The sequence below is a fragment of the Vombatus ursinus genome, unplaced genomic scaffold, assembly GCF_900497805.2.
Source record: "Vombatus ursinus unplaced genomic scaffold, bare-nosed wombat genome assembly UNPS02005659.1, whole genome shotgun sequence".
Taxonomy (NCBI): domain Eukaryota; kingdom Metazoa; phylum Chordata; class Mammalia; order Diprotodontia; family Vombatidae; genus Vombatus; species Vombatus ursinus.
Window position 1 is genome coordinate 1,712,600 of NW_020945437.1, and position 27,711 is coordinate 1,740,310.

The 27,711-nt window shown below is 34.9% G+C and overlaps 1 protein-coding gene across 1 annotated transcript in view; it reads right to left on the reverse strand.

The window, feature by feature from the left end:
- Nucleotides 1-27,711, reverse strand: part of RB1 (RB transcriptional corepressor 1) — a 168,322-nt gene that overhangs the window by 116,895 nt on the left and 23,716 nt on the right. The window contains exons 3-9 of the mRNA XM_027848122.1: nt 25,259-25,374; nt 20,580-20,699; nt 18,176-18,214; nt 13,138-13,205; nt 8,926-9,036; nt 4,578-4,726; nt 510-587 (exon numbers count right to left, since the gene is read on the reverse strand). Of these exons, the coding sequence (XP_027703923.1) occupies nt 510-587; nt 4,578-4,726; nt 8,926-9,036; nt 13,138-13,205; nt 18,176-18,214; nt 20,580-20,699; nt 25,259-25,374 (681 nt within the window). The remainder of the gene's footprint in view (nt 1-509; nt 588-4,577; nt 4,727-8,925; nt 9,037-13,137; nt 13,206-18,175; nt 18,215-20,579; nt 20,700-25,258; nt 25,375-27,711) is intronic.

Here is a 27,711-nt window from a genome sequence, read left to right on the forward strand (position 1 = left end):
ATTATAAAGTAAAAGCCCTGGGCTGAGTTCCAAGGGGTCGTATTATCCTAAAACTAACTAAACAGGACCAGAGTCAATACAACACTTTTCGTTTCTCTGTATTTGCCTTTGTACTTCAAATATGAAATAAAACTTCAAAGGAAATGTAAAATAATCACTTTTTGAATTATAACATATATAAAGATGTTTAGCAAAAATATTTTAAAACATTAAACACTTTCAAATGAAAACTAGAAATTTAGAAGTCTTAATCTGATGCTTTAAAGAAAACTATAGGGAGACTAATAAAGACAATACTTAGGAAATTTACAAATATGGCATAATTCTTATTTATATCTTACATGCAAAAGGCTTTTTTTGCACAACATATAGCAATCATTCTTCCAGATAAAATTTCTTTACTTGGCTATAAGATATGATATACTGCAAAATATATTCAAGAATGTTAGAAAACTATAATAAATCACAAGATATATCAATTTTTGGGGGAAAAAAATCTTTTAGCTTACCTCTGGTAATCCATTAGAAGCTGCAATACCAAGAGACTTCAGGAAGGGTAGAAAGTTTTTGAAATATACATTTTTTACCTGAAGGAAATCAAGTTACAACATTACCACTAAGATTATTTTTAAAATGTAATTATTCACTTTCCATTTGCTTCAATTCTATCATTTATATTAACTTTAGAAACACTAGAATCAAAGGATAATTATCTACATATTTGGCTAATAATGATACATTACAGCTAATACTTGGAAGCAACCCCTGCAGAAACGTGGCCTGGCAACTGCTCCCTGAAGATGCTACAACCACAGCTACTAAGGACTCAAAAATGCAAGTTCTTATCACCAAAGTCCTTGGCATTGCAAATGGTTCAGCATCAGAAACTGACATGATTTATCAGTAAAAATGACATGAAAGAAGAGGAACTACTATCTGCTTCACTGCTGTACTCTGAGGACCATGAGACCTTTCCATCTGATTTACAGCTACAAACTTCCATATCTATTGTCTTTCCCATTAGAACATGAGCTCCTTGAGAGAATGAACTACCTGACTTTTCTAATTGTGACCCCAGTGCTTAGCATAGCACTTTGAACACAGTAGGCACTTAATAAATGTTTTATTCATTCATTCATAAGTAATATTCAATTACTGTTGATTCTCAACAATCAAACTTATGACTTATGATAGGCAAATTTTAATTTTTAGACTAGTTTTCTCTCTGCCACCTCAATAAGCTTCTGGGTCATTTTCCTCACTGGTCATTTGATGTCTACTCAGTGAACAGATAAATTTAATAGCCTAACCAAAGCATATTTAAGTTAATCTATCCAAAAAACCTCTTAATTTCAAAGCTAAGGATGCTCATCTTTGGGAGATCTCTTCATCTTTCAAGATCCATCAGCCTTGGTATTCACACCTCACCTCTGCCCCTCTGATTGAAGGGTGAAGCCAGGAACTCTAAACTTTTCTTTTTAGGAAGGGACTCAGGGATAAGAATTCACTATTTGACAAAAACTGCTGGGAAAACAGGAAAACAACATGGCAGAAACTGGGTATACACCAACATCTTACACCGTAAATCAAGATATGGTGAAAATAGGTATATGAATTAGACATAAAGGGTGATGCCATAAGCAAATTAGAAGGGCAAGGAATAGTCTACCTGTCAGATCTATGGAGAAGGGAAGAATTTATGACCAAACAAGAGATAGACAGCATTACAAAATGGAAAACAGATAATTTTGATTAAAGTTTCTGCACAAACAAAACCAATGCAACCAAGATCAGAAGGAAAGCAGAAAGATGAGAAACAATCTTTATACAAGTGTCTCTGATTACATGCCTCATTTCTCAAATGTTGACTCAAACTGAGTCAAACTTATAAGACTATAAGCCATTCCCCAATTGATAAATGATCAAAAGATATGAACAAGCTGTTTTCAGATGAAGAAATCAAAGTTATCTATAATCATATGAAAAAGTGCTCTAAATCACTTTTAATTAGAGAAATGCAAATTAGAACAACTCTGATGTACTACCTCATACCTATCAGAGTAGCTAACATGACAAAAAAGTGAAATAATAAATGTTGGACAGGATGTAGGAAAATTGGGACACATGTACTGCTGGTAGAGTCATGAACTGATCCAACCATTCTGGAGCGCAATTTGGAACGATGCCCCAAGGGCAATCAAACTATGTATACCCTTTGATCTAGCAATAACACCAATAGATCCGTATACCAAAGAGATCACAAAAAAGGGAAAAAGGATCCACATGTATAAAAATATTTATAGCAGCTCTTTTTCTAGTGGCAAAAAATTGGAAATTGAAGGGATGCCCATCATTGGGGAATGGCTAAACAAGCTGTGGTATATGAATGTAATGGAATACTACTGTGCAATAAGAAATGGTGAGTAAGGGAATTTCAGAAAAACCTGGAAAGCCTTGTATGAATTGATAATGAAATGAGCAGAACCAGGAAAACATTGTACACAGTAACAGCAACACTGTGTGATGATCAGCTATGAATGACTTAGCTCTCCTCAGCAAAATAATGATGACAGACAATTACAAAGGACTCATGACAGAAAATGCTATCCACATCCAGAGAAAGAACTGATGTACTCAATGCAGATCAAAGCATATTATTTTCACTTTAATTTTCACGTGGTTTTTCTCCTTTTGGTCCATTTGATCTTCCATAAATGTGACTAATATGGAAATATGTTTTACATGATTGCACATATATAACCTACATAAAATTGCTAACCATTTTAGGGGGAGGGGAGGGAAGGAGGGAGAAAAATTTTAAACTCAAAATTTTTAAAAAATGAATGGTAGGGGCAGCTAGGCAGTGCAGTGGATAGACTACCAGCCCTGAAGTCAGGAGGACCTGAGTTCAAATCCGGCCTCAGACCAAACACTTGACACTTACTAGCTGTGTGACCCTGGGCAAGTCACCTGACCCCAATTGCCTAAAAAAAAAAAAATTAAAAAAAAAGTGAATGGTAAAAACTGCCTTTACATATAATTGAAAAAAACCCTATAAAAAAATTTTTTTAAATGAAGGAACCCAGGCCAGTCATCTCTTCATTTCCCATAGCTTTGCATTCTTTTGGACTTCTTTGGACTTCACCATGCCCCCTTTCTTCCCCCAATTTTCAGCTTCCTTTTGGATGTTGTCTTCCCCCATTAGATTTTAAGCTCCTTGATGCAGCAGGGACCATGTCTTTTTTTTGGATTTGGCACATAATAGTAAATATTAATCAATGTTTATGGACAAACTGGCTGATCCTCTCCTCTCCTCAAACCCCTCCCCATCAATGACTACTGTTTGTTGCAATAGGATAGAAGATGAGAAGGGGTGTGGAGTGTGCAGACAGAATATCTGCTGCAGAAAGGTAATCCCTGTGAAATTCCCAACAACAAGCCTGTGAGTCAGTTTGTGTACCCCTGATTAAGTATGGAGGCTAGCAGGGAAAAGTGAAAAGTAAGGACATTCAGGAGAGTTACCCAGAGATGCCACTGCTAGGCATATATCCCAAGGATATCAATGACAAAAAGACAGGTTCCACATAGAGCAAAATATTTATCAGAGGATTTTTTGTCATCAGAAAAGAACTAGAAACAAAGTATATATATTTACTGACATACCAAAGAAAACACTACACACAATGACTACAACAAAACAATCAAAACTGAATATTACAAAATTATAATGACTAAGCTTGGCCCCAAGAAGAAGTAAGAGAAGACAATTCCCTCCTCTCCTTTGCAGAGTTGCAAATCCACAGGTGCGAACATCACATTTAACACCAAGTCTTTTTTTTTTTAATCGTGTTTAATGTGGTTTTCCTTATATAAATATAAGGAAATATATATATAAAATATATATATAAATCATGTTTAATGTGGTTTTCTTCCTTTAGAGAGGGCAGAAACTGGACTCTCAATTCACTTCATTTTCCATCTGATGTTAAGGATACAGCACAGCAAGCTTGCTGCTGCTGCCACCCCTCCATAAGTTTATCACTTCTAAACTCACCAGCAAGCTGCTATATCAAGTTTTAATTAACATCACCACTCTCAGCCTCCTCTCCCCTCTGATTAGAGGGCTAGAGGATGGAAGATTGAACCCCTCCCAGAAACTGGATTCTCAGCTCAAACTACTTAGTATCTACAGCTCTGCTGGGTCTCAACTCCACAGAACAAGACACCCTAGTGATGGGTCTCCACTGGTGTCCCATTGCCACCTCCCGCCCCCAGCCTTCCTGCCTCCTTTTTGTATGTTGTCTCCCCTTCAGATTATAAGCTCCTTTATGGGAGGGACTGTCTTTCTTTTTATTAATTCTATCTCCAGTGCTTACCACAGTGCCTAGCACATAGTAGGCATTTAATAAATGTTTATTAGATTGGATATAAAAACCAAAGACAGCAATAAAAACTTATTCTTTAAAAAAGTTTGATATAATTATATGCATCACATACACAGAACAAAAAACCTATGGTAAAGCAAAATTTGCACCTAGATCTAATTTTACTTTCAAAGAAAATGATGTAAAAATTACCTCATCTATATTACATTCATGCTCTTTACAAAGAACTTCAATGACTCTTGTATCAGTCTCTGGTTGTCGTGCTATCCGTGCACTCCTGTTTTGACCTCGCCTTGGTGTTCTGGGTGAACCATTAATAGATAATGTACTCACTGCGGTTTCTGTAATAACAAAATAGGCCATAAATTGTAATGAAATATTTGACATATAACAGAACTTATCAAAAAGACTATCAGTTTCATTATCCTACCTCCAACCCATTCTTCCTCACAAGAATAAAACTTGCTATTTCATATTTTAAGCATATAAACTAGATGCTTACAACAGCTTTTGCCCAATATCTAGCCCATCAGTAGGGAACCTGCAGCCTCAAGGCCACATGTGGCCCTCTAGGTTCTCAAGTGTGGCTCTTTGACTGAATCCAAACTTCACAGAACAAAAGCCCTTAATAAAAAGATTTGTTCTGTAAAACTGTCAAAAGGCCGTACCTAAGGACCTAGAGGGCCACATGTGGCCCTAAGACCATAGGTTCCCCACCCCTGATCTAGCCCTTAGACTAAGCCAATGGCACTTACACAAATACAGTGTATTAATTAATAGTTTGACAAAGGAGAAAAAGGAGGAATCTGGTTTACAAACTGATTCAGGCAGTGAGTTTGTAGTGTGGCAGAGAACACATAATAGACATTTTTCTACCTTAAAGAACATAAAAAAATGATCCATAAGAATTTGCCAAGTGTTTAAAAGGTAAGATCACAGGATCATAAATATGGAGCTCACAAGGAACCTTAAAGGCCATCAAATCCAACATCTTCATTTTACTGATGAGGAAACAGGCTAAGATAGGTGAATCAACTTGCCAAGAGTCATGAAGTTTTTAAGTTAAGAGGCTACATTTGAATTGAAGTCTTCCTGATTCTGAATTCAAGGTAATATCCATTACCCATATATAGCCTTCTTGTAAATGTGTAACAAAAACAAATACTTTATTGCTCCAAAAATGAGTCACACTTCCCTACTACCACCACCAAATATAGATTGTAAGAAGCTTGAATGAGACCTTTCATCTATAAGTAGGTTTTTTTCCTCTGAAAAATATTTCATTTTCTGGTTCAACCTAAATTCAGGACAACATATGTTAAATCAATTTAGATAAATTAAAGAACACTTAGTATTTTTCAAAAGATAAATGATTTCACCAGTGTGAGCACTCTGTCCACCAATAGCACAAGCCTTCCATAGCTTACTAGAGTTTAATGAAATAGTCCCTCTCCCAAAAATCACTACATGATGTGCCAACCTCTTGGTGAGAAATGGAGATATCCTTATAACAGCTGTATAAAGACAATTTATGGAAGCTGAGGAGTTTAACTGGCTACGGTCTGGATCGAGTGAGGCCTGGGAAAAACTGGCTCAGATCTAAGGACACAAAAGTTTGATAATGGCCCAGGTGCATCAGTGATGCTAAGAGGACTCTTTTTCCACTTCTTTCTAAACTGCTGTTTTGCTGGAGATGTGGCTACCTTGTAAGGCCTGAAGAGTAGTTATCTCAGAAATGGAATTAACTAAAGAAAGAAGGAAGAAAGAGATAGTAATAAGGAATTATTATAGCTATTGCCAAGTGATAAAGATGTGAAGCAGTACCGAGAATACGCTAACTTGCCCACATTAATGACTATATAATGAAAAACAATGGCTGGACTTCCAAGATTGATGGTAGCAAGACATTTGGATAGGAATAAGAAAAGAGTGATGTCTGTGAGCGCCATGAAGATAGAAGGAAAGTGGAATGGGGCTTAATGAATATAATATGTATTCATATGCTAAAGCAGAAACAGGCTGTGCTAATTCTATAAGCTGATCCTCATAGCTATCTGCTAGAACAAGGAGGAATCTATATATAATATTCAATTATAATAAATATATCAAGCATTATATTTTATGTATATTTGTGCTATGTTATTCTATAACTCTGGCTCTCTACAGGATACGAGAAAGAGAAAGTGAGCCCATGAAAAGAAAGAGTGCCAGAGCTAACAATACTAATATAATAGACTATGATGAATATGTTAAGAGAAACCAATCAAGAAATAAAATCCTAGAGAAACTAAAAGCAATTAAACTTTTGCAGTTCATATGATAATGTAGATTTGTCTTATGCGCATGCTTAGTACAAAATATATTGCCTCAGAATACAGGAAACATCCTATCCAGGACCTTATGGTGTTAAGCATAAGTACCTTCCACCTTGGTCTTACCAAGCAAGGCCTTCCATCTATTAATTAATCAATTTATTAAGTACCTACCATGTGCCAGACACTGTACTATGTACAAATACAAAAAATGAAGCAATTCTGCCTTTCAGAAGGGGAGGCATCAAATACGTAAGAATATACTGGCAAATATGGGCCAAACCTAGGCCCAAGTCCAGGTGACCAGCACCCTCTGCCAGGGGGATGGGGGAGCTAAAACTCAACCACATACCCTGCCCCTCCCCACCATCCCCTGCCCCTTCTACCAGCCACTCTATAATATGAACAGAAGCAAGAACAAGCTGGCAAACCCCGGACCCAGTCCTAGCCAAAAGAACCACCACAGCCTGGCAGACCAGCACTATGGGGCATTGAGGAGAAAGGTTGGCCATGGAAGTTAAAGGAGAAGGTAACCTCTGGGGGTTAGAGATGGGCAGGAGAACCACCACCACCACCACTCTACTTCCTCCACCAGCCACTACAGTAGAAGAGCAGGAGAATCTGCAGCCACAGGTCAGGCCGAACCTAGACCAAGACCCAGCCCAGCACCCTCTGCAACACTCCCTGGAGACAGTGGGCTTCACTACCCATCTGCCACCCATTATAAACCCTATGTATTCTCCTGTTTCTCCACCTATGAATGTACTAATCAAAAAGAAGTTATTTAGGATTAAACTATTTCTAGCCCCCTCCTCCCATTCTTTCACCCCTATCACCTCAACCCTGCCTCACCCATGTCCCACTGCCATGCTGCCCACCCCATCCACTATGTCCATTTCATGACAAATTCCTCTTTATCCTGGATCTCTTTCTTTCACATTCCTTCCCTTTACTAGCCCTTACTGAAACCTAGCTCCCTTGGCAACATTGCATCCCTGCCTATCCTCTCTAGCACTGGCCATACACCTCCTCTCATTGCTCAACCCTCAATCCCCCTATACTGGTCCTACAGGAGGAATCAGAGTACTCCTTGCTCTGTCACTTTCAGACTTCATCTTTATCTCCATCATTCTGCAACCTTTCAAACACCTCTGAAAAACACTAAATCAAAATTTCCCACCCAGTCCAAATATTAGTGACTGCAATACACAGGTCATTCTCCCTTCTTTCTCAAACAATTCAGCATCTGGTTCACCAGAAACCTTTCCTCATCAACTCCTGCCCTTACACTAAGGAACTTGAGTATCACAGAAATAGTCTCTAACTTTCCTGTTCTTCAGTTTCCTTAAATTCCATGACCTACTTCTTTACCTCGCCTCAGACACACATATGGTCACACATTAGATTTTACCATTACTCATAAATGTTACACTTCCTAATTAAAAAGTCTGAAATTTCCCTATCTGACCATAACTTCCTATCATTCCACCTCTTCTTATGCTTCTGCCCTCCTAAACCCAATACTTCATCCTCATCAAGACACGCAATCTCTCCACCCCTCCGTACCTTCTCAGACCATTACCTCAACTCTGACTTTACTTTCCTCCCTCACCAATCTCAACCCAATGGTCAGATATTTTAACTCTACACTGTTCTAGAATTCCTTGCCCCCATATCTTATTGCCACTCACCTCGTGCCAAACTTCAGCCTTGGATTATTCACACCGACCACCTCCTCTGTTCCTACTCATGAACTACTGAACACAGATGGATCAAGTTTCACAACTGTGTATATTACAATACAAATTCATGTCATCCAACCTCAACTAATACAAACCAAAGCCCAGTCTTTGGTCAAAATTTTTTTAATGTTTAAGAATGAGTATTACTTTAGTTTAAATATATTTATTTCATTACTCACTGAAGTGAACGACAATAGGAGCCCATACTCAGAAAGGTCAGTCACATACAACAAAACAAAGCAGATAAACTATTATTCGTGTAACATGTATACATGTACCTATGCCACCAGACTAATTTTAATATATGTATATATGCATACATATGTGTATATATATTTATTTACATCATAAAATGTTAAATTATACATTTTTTGTTTTTTGTTTAAGGTCAGAATTTCAGATTTCACAAAATAATATGAGCATAATCACCGAGAAAACTATCTATTCAGTAGTTAGTAATACTGAATAAGACCACAGAATACTTACTATATGGCTCCTTGAGCACTGCAGGAGGTGAGAGCTTGATAAAATAGTCCAGGACACACAACATTAACTGAAATGAAATCACCAGATCATCTTCCATCTGTAATACTTCCCCTAGAAATAAAAAGAGTTGACTTTATAAAACTGTCTAGTGATTAAGATCAATAAGTTGTAAAAAGTTCAGTATATTAACCATACCGGAGGAATGTTGACTATTTTGCAAAAAGAGAAAGTACATTTCAAATGATCTATTTATAACATCATAGATTTGGAGCTAGAAGAGGCCTCAGAGGCCCCCTTGTCCAATCCCCTCATTTTACAGAAGAGGATGCTGAGGTTCACAGAGACTAGTCCAAGGTCACATATGTAGGTAGCAAGTACCGGGATTACGATTTGAATGAAGATCCTCTAATTCTAGAGTCAGTAATCTTTCCTTTGTACCATGCTGCTTCCAATGGTATATGTCTATTTACATATATAAACTACACATAAAAATATAAGCACTATAAAAACTATACTAACCTCTGTCCTCCAAAAGCTTATATTCTAACATAACAATAACAGATATTATAAGTATGTGCATTTATTATATATATTTCCATGTGAGGTACATGTTGGCATATATCTATATATACCTACATATATATAATATTATATAGATGAATAGTATATGTGTGTATATAGAGATATATATACACACATATGTGTATATGTATGTGTATATGTATATGTATATGTATATGTATATGTATGTGTATGTGTATATGTGTGTAGGCATATTATTCCAAAACTCTTAGTGCAGTTTTAACCTATTAAAGCTTAAAAATGCACTAAAATTTTTCACATAAACACTTTCTTCCTCTGGAAATAAAAGTTAACATTTTTCATTAAGTTTAGTGATTAAGATCAATAAGTTCTAATTTATTATACTAATTGTTACTAAAAGGGCAACTAGGTGGTGCATTGGATAGAGAGCTGGGCCTGGTGTCAGAAAGACCTGTGTTTAAATCCTTCTCCGCACACTAAATGGCTGTGTGATCTTGGGCAAGTCATTAACCTCTGTTTGCCTTCATTTCCCAAACTGTAAAATGGGGATAACAGCACCTATCTCATAGGGTTGTTGTCAGGATCAAATGAGATAATATTTGTAAAATGTGTAGCACAGTTCCTGGCACATAGTAGGAGCTATATAAATGTTCATTCCCTTCCCTCCCGTCCACTAGATGAATGTTTACTATTTTACAAAAAGGTAAAATATATTTCAAATACCTGCATAGGGCTATGCATATATACATACACATAGGGGCAACTAGGTGGTGCAGTGGATAGAGCACCGGCCCTGGAATCAGGAGGACCTGAGTTCAAATCTGGCCTCAGACACATAACACTTACTAGCTGTGTGACTCTGGGCCAGTCCTTTAACCCCAATTGCCTCATATTTTAAAAAAAAGGAGAGAGGGAGAGAGAGAGAGTATACATACATATACACATTTTCAGCATACACACATATACATATACATTTACCCACTCGGAGTGGGTATCAGAAATACATTTCAAGCAGGCTTTCAAAATCTGCGAGTAGAGTGTGGAAACGTGCCATTTACTGCTATGTACTCCAAATTTGGCTATTAACATGTACTACAGGGGCAGCTAGATGGCGCAGTGGATAGAGCAATGGCTCTGGAGTCAGGAGGACCTGATTTCAAATCAGCCTCAGACACTTGATACCTACTAGCTGTGTGACACTGGGCAAGTCATTTAACCCCGACTGCCTCATCAAAAAGTAAGGAAAAAAAAAAGATGTACTACAGTTGTTTTCAAGGATGTACATCAATCATTATTGGTCAATATACGACATTTCAAAAACTCACAATAGTCCTTTAAAGTTTACAATGCATTTTGTATACAACAATTCTATGAAACAGAGAATGCAATATTATTATTTCTACTTTAGGACTTAGGAAACTGAGGCTCAAAAAAGTTCTTGTCCAAAGTCATGCCTCTAGTTGGTCTTTATGATAGCACCACAGACAATAAGGTGAGCTAGATACTTACATTCTAGATAACTCTATATAAATTGCTCAAAGGAAACTAAAATGCATAGTGAGAAAATATATAGTTTTTACATGTTAACAAACTACTAATCCAGATAGTACTGGACTAGGGTAATGATAACACTGATGATGCAGAACAGGCAAGACTAAACTGAAATTTTGTTTCTATTGTTTCTTTCAAGAAGAATGATCTTTCTGGAAACTAAAATTCAAGATAAGCAGGAAAGTAAGAAAATACCTACCTGTCCTCACAAATTCATATCACTTGGCCCTGATGAACTACATTTCAGGTTATTGAAAGAACTGGCAGATAAGACTACTGAGCCATTGTCAGGCATCTTTTTAAAGATCATGGAGAATGGGAGACATAGTGCAAGCCTAGAGATTTGGAAGTGTAAGCCCAATCAAAAAACAGCAACAACAAATAGAAGAAAAGGAAGTTTGTAAAATATAGACAGAGTATCAGCTTGATTGCTATTTCTTACAACATTACAGAACATTATTAACAGAGTAGTTTGTAAGTATTTAGAAATTGAAGGAGAATTCACTAAAAGTTAATGAATCATAAAGATCAATTAACTCAGACCCTTCATTTATCACAGATAGGGAAGCAGAGGCCTGGAGAGGGGAAATAAAATACAGTTAGGTCCTGCTTAGGAGACATGAATAATGAACCCAGTGAAGTGGGTTGCATTATTCAATTTTCCACTACATATTTCCACTTGGCTAGAATCAACTACCATAGTTTATAAATAATTAAAACTTTGAATGGTGCAATTTTAAATATGTGACCATTTCAAAGGATTCATAATTTGTACTAATCAAGACTTAGCTGGACTTAGTCACAAAGGTAGTGAGTAGCAGAGCCAGAATGAAAACTCAGAGGTTCTGACTCCAAATGAAGTACTCTTTCTACACTACCATACTGCCTCTGCAAGGCTACATAAGGAAAAGTCATGCCCCATTAACCTCATTTCCTCTTTTGAAGGTGATTAGACTGTTAGATTAGGGGAATCCTATAGACACAATGTACCTAGATTTCAGCAAAACACCTGACACAGTCTCACATGTTATGCTAGTGGACAAGGTGGAGAGATATAGGCCAGATAACAGTACAGTTGTTAGCTATGTAACTGGTTGAATTCAATCTCAAAGTCAATCAGTTTTTAGGGAGGTCTCAAGGTTAGTACTCCAGGCATCTGTCAATCCTGTGCCATCCAACAATTTTATCAATGATTTCAATGAATACATAGGCAGCATGCTTATCAAGTTTGCAGATGACACAAAGCTGTGAGTATTAGTCAAGATATTGGATGCCAGAGTCAGATCCAAAAAGATTTAAATGTCAACAATAATAAATGGGATAAATGACTTAATATGATTAAGTTTAAGAGAGACAAATTTAAGTCCTACACTTGGTTTCAAAAAATGAACTCCACAGGAATGAGATGGGAGAGGTGTGGCACTATACAATAGTTTATCTAAAAGAGTTTTAGGGGTTTCAGTAGACTACAAGCTTAATATGAGTCAAAAATATGACAGCTAAAAAAGTTAATGCAACATAGGGATGTATTAAGAGAAGAAGAGTCCAAGAAAAAGCGAAGTGTTAGATCTGTTGTACTCTAGCCTAATAAGATCACATTTAGAACACTGAGTTAAGTCTTGAGCATACATTTTAGGGAGGACCTTGACAAACTGAAGCACATCCAAAAAAAGGCAATAAAGTGAGGAGCAGCTAAAGGAATCGGGGATGTTTAATTTAGAGAAGAGAAAACTCAGAGGAAACATGAAGCTATCTTCAAGTATTTAAAAGACATAACTTGGAAGAAATTGACAGAGGAAGAGGATGGATTTGCAGAGAGGTGGATTTAGGTTTGCTTTACAAGGAAAGAAACTTCTTAGTGACTGAAGCTATCACCAGATGGAATGGATTACCTTAGAGAGTCATAGGTTCCTGTCTTGAGGTCTTAAGTAAAAGCTGAATGCATTTACTGGGGATATTTTTGGAGGGATTCTTGTTCAGGTAGAGGTTGGGCTAGATGGCCTCAGAGATTCATAAGAGATATAATCATTTGATAAACAATAATAGCTCACATTTACATAATGCTTTAGGTGTTACAAAGCACTTTAAACATTACTTTGATAAATATAATAAATTTACCTTTAGCCAACAAAAACAAGATCCAAGAAACTTTTAGCACCAACATAGAATTTATTTCAGAAGACACCCTAGTAAACAGACCACAGGGGAAAAAAAAATGAAAATTTTATAGTGATAAAAGGTATTAATGAAAGTATAAAGCCAAATCTAAGGGTAGGAAGCATGCAATAGGGCATATTACTTTTTAAAAACCATTTACTTTTAATGCCAGAAAATTCTGCCCTCATTGGCAAATACGTACTTATTTTGTGATAACTTAAGTCACATGTGTTATGGTGAGTGAGGGGAATAGGGGAGAGGATCCAATGTTCAAATTTTGCCTTGGATTTATGTAATTTTTAAAAAATAACTAAATTTTATTGAAGCCTTTTGTCATCAGTCATTTCTAGGGGGAAAAAAACCTCTCTCTTCCCCAGACCAAATGGACAAGAAAATTCAAGCACAAACATCCAATACAGTGATATCTAACAACATCTACAACAATATGAACCAGTAACTCTCTGCCTCCAGGCCTGAAAGAGGGAGGTATATTTCATTATCTCTTCTCTAGAACCATAAGTTTCCCAGTTACTCAAAGTTTAGCTTCCTTACCCTAATCCTATTCATCATCACTATGACCTCCAATCCCTCCATCACTCAGGGGTTTTTTGTTTTGTTTTGTTTCTTATTTTGTTTTGTCCCCCAGGCTATCCTCTCTATCCCTGCTACACTTCCCTCCCTTTGCTATCTGGAACCCCTGAAGAACCACTTCAATGCTACACTATCCTCTATGCTTAGGTGCCTGGCCCCTTAGCCTATGTCAATCTTTACTTTCCAAGCCCCGCCTTTGATTTACTTCCACCATGAGCTGCTTAACTCCTAGTCACGAGCGGCTGGAGAAAATCATGAAAGTAAGCTAACTACAAAATTATGTCACATAATCTCAATTAAACCCTAATTGTAGCAAAGCAATTCTTTTATGCCTCCCTAAGTGATTCACTACCCTACTTAAAACAGTGGCACTCCCAAACTTTTCATCCCTCTTCAACACTACCCATCTTGGTACAGGCCCTCATAATGTCATGCCTGGACTGTTACAATAGCCTTCTAGGTGGACTCCCTGGCTCAAGTTTCTTTACACTCTAACTCAGCTATCAAAATGATCTTCCTTTATAAAGTACATGTGTGACCATAATACTCCTAACCTATAAATGGTGGCTCTCTATCACCTCCAGGATCAAACAGAAGATCTTCTGTTAGGCTCTTAAAGCCTTTCACAACCTGGCCCTTTCCTTAGTTTCTAGTCTTCTTATACTTTCCTCCCTTGCTGGTACTCTGTGATCCAGCTATACTGGTCTCCTTCCTATTCCTCATGCATGACACTACATCTCCTGACTACATACCTTTTTGATATTTTTTCATGCCTGGAATGCATCCCTCCTCACCTCTGACTCAACTGTCTGGCTTCCTAGATACTCAATTTAAATTCCACTTTTGGAAAGAAGCTTTTCCCAATCTTTCTTCCCCTACTGCCAGTTATGTTTCTTCTGACATTTCCTCCCATTTATACTACATAAATCTTGTATGTAGTTGTTTGCAAGTTATATTGCCCATAACAATTCTTGAAGGCATAAGCCATGTTTTGGTCTTTTTTTGTATCCTCAGCACTAAACAAAATATCTAGTACATAGTTAGTGCTTAATTAATTCTTTCTGATGCTAATGGTGATGAGCATTTATATAGTAGTCACTGTTATCAACATGTTGTTCTTTTCTGTTCTGCTAATTTCATTCTTTATGGATTCACAGAAATCTTTCCATGTTTCTCTGAAATTCTCATATTTATAATTTCTTATTGAGCAATAAAATCCACTGGAGTCTTTTCCAGGTTTTGTAACCATTCCCCAATCAATGAAGAGCATTACGAATATTTTGATACATATTGGAAGCTTTTGACTTCCCTAAGATACATACCCAATAGTGGGATCACTGGGTTAAATTTTATGGACAGTTTAGTTACTTTTATTGACTAATTCCAAACTGATAACTAGATAGCTGGATCAATTCAATTAAATTCAATCAACATTTATTAATCACCTACTATGTGCCAGGTACTGTGCTAAGCACTAGGGATATAAATAAGAAAAAGAAAGACATTCCCTGCCCTCAAAAAGCTTACAATATAATGGAAAAAGACAATAAACAAAAGAAATCTGAAAGGGGGGGGCAGGGTACCATCAGAGAGTACCTAGTGCAGGGGCATGCTGCTCCATGGAGTACAAACTAAGCAGAGCTGCTGATAAAAAATGGTGCAGATGATAAAAATTCAAAACCTAGCCAAGGAGATATTAGTAGGCCTGACTCCCCAAGGCCTGTTCCCGTCTTTTGTCATCTTTGCCAATTTGCAGAGTATAATGTGGCAAAAAGAAATGACTATGGCATTAAAAAAAAGGCATCAATAAAACTTAAAAAACAAGACAAAACAAAAATCTCTCCAAAGATTATGACCCTGATGAAGCTTCAACTTTTAAATTTCAGATTATAAAATAAGGCAACAAATTATGAAGAGAAATATTTTATTGTTTTAGGGTTTTCAAAAAAAAGTTCTCTCTCTTACTGCCCTCTCCCCAGTCTAACAATATTTTAAAAAAATTTTCCATTGCAAACACATGTAGTACAGCAAAACAAACTCTCACATTGGGCATGTCCAAAAATGCATGTCTAATTCTGGAATTTAAGTCCATCAACTCTTTGTCCGGATGTGGATGATATGATTAATTTTCAATTCTCTGAACAGGAGATTTATCATTGCATTAATCAAAATTCTAAGACATTTCAAAATTTTTTTTATAACGTTGTCATTATGTATGTAAATATTGTTTTATTTCTGCCCACTCTACTCTGCATCAGATCAGAGAGGTCTCCCTAGTTTCCTCCCAAATTGTCCATTTCATCATTGCTGACGGCACAATATAGTCATATACCATAATGTATTTAGTCATTCTCCAAACAGGTGGGCATTTCGTTAGTTTCCAGATTTTTTGGCTATTACAAGAGATGCTATTAATATTTTTGTGTATATAGGATTTTTTCTTCTTTTCTTTATCCCTCTGGGACATAGAACAAGTAGGAGTATATAGCCAATTTAATTATCAATACCATATTTGCATCACAGAAAGATTGAAAGGGTGCCTTCTTTTCTTATTATTGTAAATAGTTTGTGTAATATTGGAATTAATTGTTTTTTGAGTGATAGAATTAATTTGTAAATCCATTTGGTCCAGGAGTTTTTTTTTTCTTGGAAAGTTCATTTATCACTTGTTCAATTTCTTTTTCAATAGTGTGTTAAATAATCTATAGGTTCTTTTGTTAATCTTGGCATTTTGTATTTTTGGAGTATTCATCCATTTTCCTAAATTATCAATTTTGTTAGGATATAATTAAACAAAATAGTTTCTAATTTCCTCTTCATCTGTTGTGAATTTTCCTTTTTATTTTTGGTACAATTTGGTTTTCCTCTATTTAAAAAAAAAATCAGACTAGCTGTTTTTTTTAATTAGGTTTTTTCCTCCAAGAAAAAACAGCTCCTAGATTTATCAATTCAACTTTTTTTTTTTAAATTTCTGATTGCATTAATTTCTTCTTTTATTTTCAGAATTTTATTTGCTCTGTTGCTTAGCTGGAGATTTTAATTTGTTGTTGTTCCTCTTTTTTTATTTGTGTACCCAGCTCATTGATGTGTTCTTTCTCTCTTTTACTGATGACGCCATTTAAAGATATATGTATTTTCCTCCAGAGCAGTATTAGCTGCATCCAATTTAGTACAGTGTCTTATTACTGTCATTTTTTGATGCAATTTTTTATTGTTTCTATAATTCTTTTTTTGACCCAGCAGTCTTTAGGATTATATTAGTTTCCAGTTATTTGTTCCTTAAAAAATTACTCATTTAATTAAGAGTCTTTTGTTAAATATAATTTTTATTTTATTGTAATTAGTAAATGATGTGTTTAATATTTCTGCTTTTCTATGCTTTTTATGAGGTCTTTATGCCCCAATACATGATCAACACTTTTCATTTTTGTCATTTTGCTGAGTGTGAGGTGGTATATGAAAATGATTGTGGTATAAAAAAACAAAAGGCATCAATGAAATTTTAAAAAAACAAGACAAAACAAAAATATCTCCAAGGATTATGACCTTGGTGAAGCTTTGTCTTCTAAGTTTTGGCTTAAAAAATGAGAAAAAAATTGTAAAGATAAATACTTTTCATAAATAAATTGATATTACATCATATAAGATTTTACATAATTGGTTATTGTTCTGACCTACTTAACTGATGTATGTATACTTTAGAAAATTTTCCACTGTACAGCATTAAGATATATAAAATAAATTTCTTAAATGTAATTTTTGTAGTCACTACATAAAAATTTGGACATCAGGTCATTTGCCAGTAATTTAATCCTCTATTATAACACTGGTTCCAAGAGAAAAGTAGGCTTGACATATTATTTTGATTTATAGTATCTTTCTCAGGAATATCGTCTACCATGTAAGTGAAAACTAAGTTTGTGTGAGCTACTCTCCCATCTTCAATTTCTCAAGCTAAATACTGCAGACGTCCATTAGGTAGCAGGCACTGAACAACTTATTTAACTATCATTAGTTCATTCTTGATAAGCATGTGTTATCATTTTATGAAGTAGCTGCTGCTATCAGTTAAACTTGTGTAAGCATTCAATAAATATCTGTTGATTAACTGATAATGAATAGCACTGAATTGTCAGCTACGTTCTACTTAACATATACATATAGTAGATGAAAGGTTGCTATCAGGGTCCATAGCCATGAAATCTCTGTGATATGGTAAATGATCCTTATCAGACCTGAACTCACGACCTTAGCCCCATCCTCTAAACCAATGAGACAATTAGGACCAATATATATATAATTATATATATACACATATATACACACACACACATATATATATACATATATATATATGTGATTAGTACAAGAAAAAAGAAAAATCAAAATAGCATTCTGAATCACTTACGGACTACTAGGTTGAGCCATATATATAAGTCCACATGTCCTGAAAGGGAAAAAATATCATTTAGGCTAAGTATTTTCTATTTTTTGAGTGGAAGTCTTTAAGGCTTCTTTAAAAGAAACTATTTTTAGCAAGATAAAAGTTATAAAAGATTTCTTCAATTTAGGAAATTTCACACTGATAAAAATTTATGGTGCAGAGAAGAGAATTTTTTCCACATCAGGAGTTCTCTACACCAATGAACTCACATATGCAGGCCAAAATAATAAATGATGATAATAATAATAATGACGATGATGTACACCAACGGTACTTTAAAAGTTTACAGAAAGGTCCTTAAAGCTCAATGTACATTATTTTCCATAATTTTTAGTACACAATAATGTTATCTTTGTACTATGATCATTTGCAAGCTTCCATCATACATTACTTTGAAATGAACAGGCATTTACATCATGGTTACTCCTCCCAGTTACTTTTCAGAAAATGTTAAGTTAAAGGAATAAAAATAATTCAGTCTTGCAGAAAAATAAACCCTTTTCATAACCCAATCCCCCTCAAGGCAATAATTCTCAATTGCTCTCAATCATGTATATATGGATTATTCACTAAATATGTTGAATCCCAAACAGTATCCCTATGCCATTAAGAACACTTCTGGCCTACTTCTTTAAACCATTATTTGAAATGTTTTTCATTTTGAAATGCTCAGAAAATCCAAAGTAATTCTATAATCTTTAACGAAATGTATGTATGTGTATACATAAATATATACAGATAAAAAGATAGATAGATAGACAGACAGACAGATAGACAGATAGATGGATGTTAAAAAGCTGAGCTGTTAGGGGTAGGAAAATCCAATGTAATATATGCCAAATCTAAATGTAAATTACTTTTGGCTTACCTGTACCACTACTTCTCTCCATGGTCAAGAGTTAGCTATAATACATACACAATCAACCAACATTTATTGATCTTCCCATATTAACATCTTGTTCTTTCTATTCTCTTAGTTATTTTCTATAGGTTTCCTTTCCCCGCCTCTCTGGTTTAATGTGTTTCTTTTCTTTCCCACAATTCAACATTCCTTTTAGGACAATACTAATTTTATCGGGTAAAATGGTGACCAATGTGGTTTATTTATTGCCTTCCTTGGAAAATGAAGTGTTAAAGATTGTTAGGTTATAGAGATGGTGAAACATGTGCCCTAGTACAAAAAGCTTTTTTTTTTTAAATCATTTCCTTATATGAATATTCCTTAACAGTCCTCAAGAGAATGTTATAAAGTCATCTTAGGGAAGATAATAAGGGAAAGGAAATGTGGAAGAACAAAATAAGATATAGATGTTGAAACAAGAAAGTAGAAAGTTCCACAGCACCTGGACAAAATGAAAGTGAGGGCAATAAACACAAATCAAGCCCCAATTTATTCCCAAAATTTAAAATTTAGAAAACTGAAAATACTTGATTTCCAGGAATAACAAAGTAATTAGGGATTTTTAGCTCTAATCTTGGCAGTACAATATTTATTGCTGCCATATTTTTCTCTTCAGAAAGTTTCAACTTTGATCACATGATGAAGAAACAATCTGAAAAATAATTTAATTTGGTGACCAAGAAAATATAGGGATATCAAATATGCAATACTGCAGAAAAACTTCACCACTTGTTTCCCCCCAACTTTAAATAAAAACTTTCCTTTCTGGATGGTGTCATATATGAAGATGGGCTTTAAGGGAATAGAAGGTAAGAGGGTGGGAAAAAAAGGAAAACAAGAGTTAACCTCTGGTGGTAGGGCTGGGGATAAGGGAGTTTTTTCATGTCTTATTCTCAAATCGATTCTCTCTAGAACACTACAGGATCTTTCTTCTTCCCGTGTGCCCTCCCCATCCAGTCAGAAGGGTGTCTATATAGCTAACATAATCTCTGACTGTGAAAGAGAACCAAGACTCAATTAGGGGATGTCTCAATTGTGGAAATAGCATTGTTTGCCTTGCCTGTCCCTAATGTGAGAAGTAATGCAACAATGCCCCTTCAATTTTATGACAGGGGAAAGAACAAGGAAAGCAGAGAAAAGATAAAACTTTTCTCCCTGAAACTCTCCTCACTTCTGCTTTTGTTCTGATTGTTCAGAGTACTAGCCACACAACTAAGAGGCAGTTTTACTTCTGTGATACCCTCCATTTAGAAATACAAGTTTGCTGGGCAAGGAGAAACTAAAGTATTTGTTTGTAACATATGAAAACCAACAATGAACCAGACATCAAAAGATCTTGTACTAAAAAGAAAAAAGTATCCTCTATAGTAGATATTCAACAAATGCTGACTAAACCAAATGGGAATTATTAAGATATCAAGAGTAAAAGCCAAAATTTATATTTTAAAAATAAAAAATTCATTTTACCTTTCCAGTTTGTGGTAGAGTGCAAATAAAACATCATATTTCTTCATTAATCTGGATATAGTACAATCCACTTTAGTACTGGTATCAATTTCTCTTAGCAAATAATAAAATTTGTGTACACTGCATGGGAAAGGATTAAGAAAAATAAGTTATTTTATAAGTATTTTACTTAAATGCAGTTTATTTTTAAGTAAAAGCATTTCAACACGAAACAACGAGTACTACAATTTTACTAAATGAATCCATTATCTTTCTTTGCAGTAGCTATCAATTGGACCTAGAGGGAAAATCATAAAATAGTTTTCCTTACATATTGGATAGGGAGAGGGAATAGAGTGAGAAATGAGTTATCAATAAGACATGTCATGATAAGAAATAAATGGTTCAAGTTCTAAGTAGTTCCACTATTTCAAATACTAGCTGGATATTATAGAGAAGGGCTAGGCAAAGCCACTCAAAACTAAATTTTCTCAATTTCATTGATTGACAAATAGATCAAATCTATTTAGATCACTAGTTAGGACTCAATTTAGTACTTTTTTCCCTTCATACTAAGTGATTTTTTGTTGTCTGATATAACCTTAACAGATTTTTTTTAATAATTCACACGCACATTTACAGCATGAGAAAGGGACAAGACTGATGATTTCACCAGAATAGGAAGCTCTCTGGATGGGAAAATCCTTCTACCAATGAAAATCAATTCTTAGAGTTGTCAAGATTACTAAGAGATTAAGTGCCTTTCCTCGGGCACACAGCCAGTATCTGTCAGAGCCTGGACTTTAACCCAGGTCATCATACCACATTGTTTCTTTCAGAATATACATAGTGTTATACTTTTCTATTAGTTGTGAAGCTATTATCAGGAAACTGAATTATAGCTGGTTATTTTAATTAATAAAACTAAAACATTTATTCATAAAATCTTTGGTAGGTGAATTATGTTTAGTTCAATAAGTTAATCAAATATATTGAAGACCTTTTTCCATAAGCTCTACTAAAATTCTACTCTGATACCTCACAGTACATAGATAAGTTCTCAAAGGTTGTGCCATTAAAGTTCATATCTGGTAAGTCCTCTAGCTAAAGTTTCAAGTATAGGCCTAGCAAAAGACTACATCTGTCATCTGAGGGTTTCCCAGGTAAAGTGCAGAAAGGATCATGAACAGAAAGTCACCAGGTAATCAATTTTCTGGCCATATCAATTCATCAAGACTGCTAATATATACAAGGATTATAATCTATATGAATAAAGGAAATACTTACATCAATGAACTCGCTGATGCTTATAGTATTATTTAATAATAACACAATAAAAACCTTACCCCAAACTGCAGACTTTTAACTGTAACTAAAACAAGAAACTTATGTATTTTAAATGTTTATCTTTAACTATATGTACCTACTTTATTGAGAAGTTTTCTTTTCATCCTTGCAAATGATAAGCCACTAGAAACCCGTAAGATTTGTCCCCAGCTTTAACTCATAACCTATTATGACCACTCTATAAAACCTTTCTTTAAAGATTACATAATTATATTATCTCATATAATTGTAATTCTTATTTAACAGTAATGTCCTTGGAGTTTTAACAAACCTTAAATTACATCTTTATATTTTTTAAGAAAAAAAAACATTAACAAAAAAGCACATTTTAATGATCAAGAAAAGTCATAGGGAAAAGTACAATATGAAAATCCTTCAGAACATTCTCTCAATTTCTCTCATTTCAGTGCTACCAGTGAGGCCTTAAACTATGGGTTTCAGGAAGAAGGTACTGTTTGGCATTATGTTCCTGGGGTGCTACCTACTTGAGTCTTATGGGATGATCAAATTGCTGTTCCTTCAAATTTGTTACTCACCTCCATAAGGTTCTCAGGAGAAGTCACTGGCAAGTGCCAGCCTCCACAGGTCAAAAGCAGGACCATGGATCTTCCTATTTTCTATCCATTATAGAATGTGGAAGAACTAGACTGTTTCACATGAAAATTTACACTAATTTATACTGAAAAGTATTCATTTTGTCTACAACTTTGACAAAAACACTATCCTCTCAAGAAGTACTGTACATAACTGAGTATTTTACAACAGTGGAATTTACAGTCAATCCTCAACATCTACATATTTAACTTTGGTGACTTTAAGCATTTATGTGAGTTTATTAGTAACCTCATTTTCACTTTCATATTGGCAACTACACACATTAGCAGCTATGCACAGTAAAGAAAAAAATGAGAGACACAATGCGCTCAAGTTAGTGGAACATCAGGTATCCTACTAGGTGCTTCAATGGTCTTGTGTCACCTACCATTGTAAAGAGCTCTCCCATGCATTCGTTGCATATTTTTGTTGTTTGCCTTTCAAACTCAAGTTTTGTTTTGCAATTATGTCCCCAAAGCGTACTGCAAGTTCTTTGGGTTCTAAGCTGATGTTGAGACCTTGCCAGTCTCCGCATTTTCCAACAACAGCAACTAAAGTCCCAGCAACCTCCCTCTTAATTTTCAGAGGGTGGCCAAGGCAGAGAGGTTTACAGCAATATAGTATACAATTCAACCCCTCAGATCATCATCTGACACAGTGGAAGGTAAGATTCAGATTAAAAAGTATTTTAGGTTTAAGAATTGCGTATGCTGTACAGCATTTGTGGTATTGTAGCTTTTCATGTGTTATAAAAAATGACTACTGTCTGAAATCAATATTTTTTAAAAATTGAGATGTTAACACAAAATGTCACAGAATTCTAGCAAATTACTAGTAAGAAAAAATTCTGCATATTACCAATTTTATTTTGTATACTGCATTTTATGGGTCATTTCATGTTTACTGGGTTAAGAAAAGTACATATTATCAGAATTAATTTTTTATTTTAAAGCACTGTATGAAGAAAAGTGTATCTTCACTAGGTGGCACAGTGGATAAAGCACCAAGCATGAAGTCAGGAGGATCTGAGTTCAAATCCGACCTCAGACACATAACACTCACTATCTGTGTGACAGTGGGCAAGTCACTTAACCCCAATTGCCTCACCAAAAAAAAAATGTATTCTCAGCAATCACTAATAAAAGATTACAAGTTTCAGTGGCTGAAAGAACCTAATTCCCTATTTCTCACAAATTCAATGTATCAACATTTTTTTTTTTTGCTTTTGCACAGTTTTCTAGGAACATTATTACCCTTGCAAAAGTTGAGGATGGACTATATTCTTTATCTCCTTTTCTCAATAAAAAATAATTAACCCTCATCTACTAGTTTGACTACATCTTTAGTGTCTTTGGAAAATCCTCTCAATCATAAAAAGTTATGACTCAAGTTTTTGTCTGAGTTTTTAAAAATTTAATATTATCTCTTCCTACTGCCTGATTAAATTGGAATTGATAACATAGAAACCAAGATGAAAGCTTTTTGGATCTTTGGTTAAGAAAGCTGTTTTCTCATAAATTCATTCCTAGGAATTGTAAATTGTGAATGGAAAAAGGGGGTGGGGAGTAGAGTGGAAACTGAATCCAATGAAGTGATGAAAATTATAAACCACTATATGCAGTTCCACTAGGCACATTTATTGCAAAAAACAAACCCAGAAAACACAAATATGCCAATAAAACTACTAAAATGAAAGGAACAAATTGGCTAACTATCTAGGTATAGTTCTCTTGAAATAAATTATAGATGTACATGATAATTAAGGTAGAAGTATCAACTCATGAAACTTCTATGAGATGTAAATCCAAAGGCACTAAGTAAAAGTGCAACACTACTGCAAAAAACAAATTCATAGCCAATGCCTTTGGTTGGTTTGGATGGTTTGAGGTATATGCTGAATGTCCATTACTTTTCATCCCCATGGCCAGGGTCCAGTCCTATTCTAATCCAACCCCAAAGGTCTATCTTCAGCCAGGAGCATTCTAGAAGATCTGGATTGGTCCCAAGTTACACCAATCCAAATAACCAGGTGGTTAGATCAATTCTATGCCCAACTTGGAGCTTCACTTTAACACAGCCAACACAACAGACATGATAATTGTCTTCAAATACTTGAAATTCTGTCATGTAAAAGAGGAATAAGATTTATCTGGTGTTACTCTACAAGGCTTTAAAACTAGGACCAACAAGTGAAAGGTTCAATAAGGCAGATCATAAGAAAAAACTTCCTAGCAAAACTAGAACTGTTAACTGCAATAGTAGTTAGCACCTGGTTACTGGAAGTATTCTTGCATTGGCTAAATCACCAAAAGGTCTGCAATTTCTGCTTTATGCATGATTAAAAAAAAACAAACTAGACAAATGCTAAGGTAGCATCTAACTTTCAATTATAAAATTCTAAAACAAGTATGGAGCTACGTTATCAATCTAACAAAATGTGAATAATTAGATTAACTCAAAAGTAAATCTAAACATTCAAATAAAATATGAAATTGTTCCTATGTCCCAGGCATGACTGGAAACAAAAGTGACCTATAATAAGGTGGGAACCTAAGGCTCATTTCAAAGATGAGCTTTCGAGGTTAAGAAACAGGGTCACATGGGTTTTCTTCTAAGTCAAATTTTCTTAGCAAAAGACTACTACCTAGTTTGCTACCATTTTATGGTTTCTTACTTCAACAGCGGCTTATACAGCGAAATATGAGCTATATATTGCAATTTACTTTGACAACTATTTCTATTGATATCACAAAATGTACCTTATATCTATGTTTTTCTGAAGCTCAGTAAAGGTGAATGGCATCTCATCCAGGTCTATAGCTGCAGTGAATATACAGATTCCCCATAATTCCTTTTTCTTTTGAATATAACATTCCTATGAAAGATAAAAAAAGAATTCATCAATTAATATACTCAAATAAAATGTACTATGATAGAAATTATAAATATACGTGGTTTTTTTTAGTGTATCAAAATAAAGTCTTAAACATATTCTCATGATGCCTCAAAATGATTTGCACATACACTGTATTGAAAAGAAAGGATTTGACTTTTGCTATAGTAGTTAACTTTTTATTAGAAAGATCCAAATTATAACAATATGGAAAATTATATGATCACACATTTGGTGTAAATGTCTCATTTAAATGATCTAATGTCATTCACAGCAAACCTCAGAATATGAACATTCATAATTCATGCACTTTGTCTGAAACCAAGCCCATTTTCTGATCTGATTTTCAGTTTTCTGAACTAGACCAAAATTTATACTTTGGAATCTGAAAAAAGTTCTATTTTGTTTAATCTTTAACATACTAAAAAATACAAAAGCAAACATATTAACAACAAAAATTTAAAATAGTAAACTACATACTAGTTTTGCAAAGGAAAAATAAGAAAATTATTCATTTTAAACACTGGACAATAATGAGATTTTAATTTGTCAACTCTGAAGTAGTAAAGCATAAATTATCTAAACCTGAACACCGTATGTATAAACAATCAAATATGAAAAATAGCTACAAAATCTACAAAGAAAAATATTTCAGAAACATTTTTTATTGCCTTAAGTCCATAAAGTGGCATAGTGTATTGAAAGTCAGAAGACCCAACTTCAAATCTAAGCTACTGCTTATTACTCCCTGGACAAGTCACTAACCTCAGTTTCCTCAACAGTAAAATAATGCTAATAATTCTTGTTGTTTATTGTTGTTCAGTCATTTCAGTTGTGTCTGAGTCTTCATGACCCCATCTGGAGTTTTCTTGCCAAAGATACTAGAGTGGTTTGCCATTTCCTTCTCCAGTTCATTTTTTAGATGAGGAAACTGAGGCAAACAGGGTTAAGTGACTTGTCCAGGGTCACACAACTAGTAAGTGTCTGAGGCTGGATTTGAACTCGGGTCTTCTTAACTCCAGGTCCAGGGCTCTATCCACTGTGCCACCTAGCTGCCCCAATGTTAATAATACTTAAGATCAAATGAGATAAAGTATGTAAAGAGCTCTGTAAATCTTAAAGTACTGTTAGTGCTAGTGATTATTCAAACATTATCTCACTTGAGAGTCACAATAATCCAGTTAGGCATACAATACAAGCATTATTATACTCCTATTAAAAGATAAGGAATTTGAGACTCAGAGAAGTTGGTGCTTTTATAAATGATCACACAACTAATAAGTAACCCAGCCTGACTCAAATCCAACGTTCCTAGCACTATACTACACTGTCTCATCCTCTAAACATGACAGCAAAAGAGATAAAAAACAAAAAGGAAAAGGATGTATATGTACAAAAATATTTATAGCAGCTCTTTTCTGGGGGCAAAGAATTAGAAATTGAGGGTATGCCCATCAGTTGGGGAATGGCTGAACAAGTTGTAATACTACTGTACTACAAGAAATGATGAACAGTACGCTCTCAGAAAAACCTGAAAACTTGCACACGTTGATACAAAGTGAAATGTACTGTGTACAAAGTAACAAAAATATTGTAAGATGATCAGCTGTGAATGACTTACCTATTCTCAGCAACAGAACAATCCAAGACAACTTTGAAGGACTTATGATGAAAAATGCTATCCATCCCCAGTGAAAAAACTGATGGTGTCTGAATACAGATTGAAGCATACTTTTTTTTAAAATTTATTTTTCTTGAATTTTTTTTGGTCTATGTTTTCTTTCACAACATGACTATTATGGATATGTTTTGCATGACTACACATGCATAACCTATATCAAATTGCTTATCTTCTCAATGCGGGGGGGGGAGGGAAGAGAAAGAAGAGAGGAAGGGAGATTATTTGAAACTCAAAGTTTTAAAGACGAGGGGCCACAAAGGCACAGTGGATAGAGCACAGGCTCTGAAGTCAGGAGGACCTGAGTTCACTTGACTTACTAGCTGTGTGACCCTGGGCAAGTCACTTAACCCCAACTGCCTAAGGGGGGGGGGGGTTTAAAGATGAATTTTAAAATGTGTTTTTACACGTAACTGGGGAAAAATAAAATACTAAATAAAAAATGGGGGAAAAAAGAAAACCATTGAATTAATAAATAAATTTTATGAAAAAAACAATAAAACAGATAAGCTATTGAAGGAAACTGAAGGAATCAGAATGGGCAATCAGATTTTTTAAAAAAGAAAGAGAAGAAACCAAATCACTATTATTAAAAATGAAAAGGGTAAATATAACACTAATGAAGATAAAATCAAGCAATT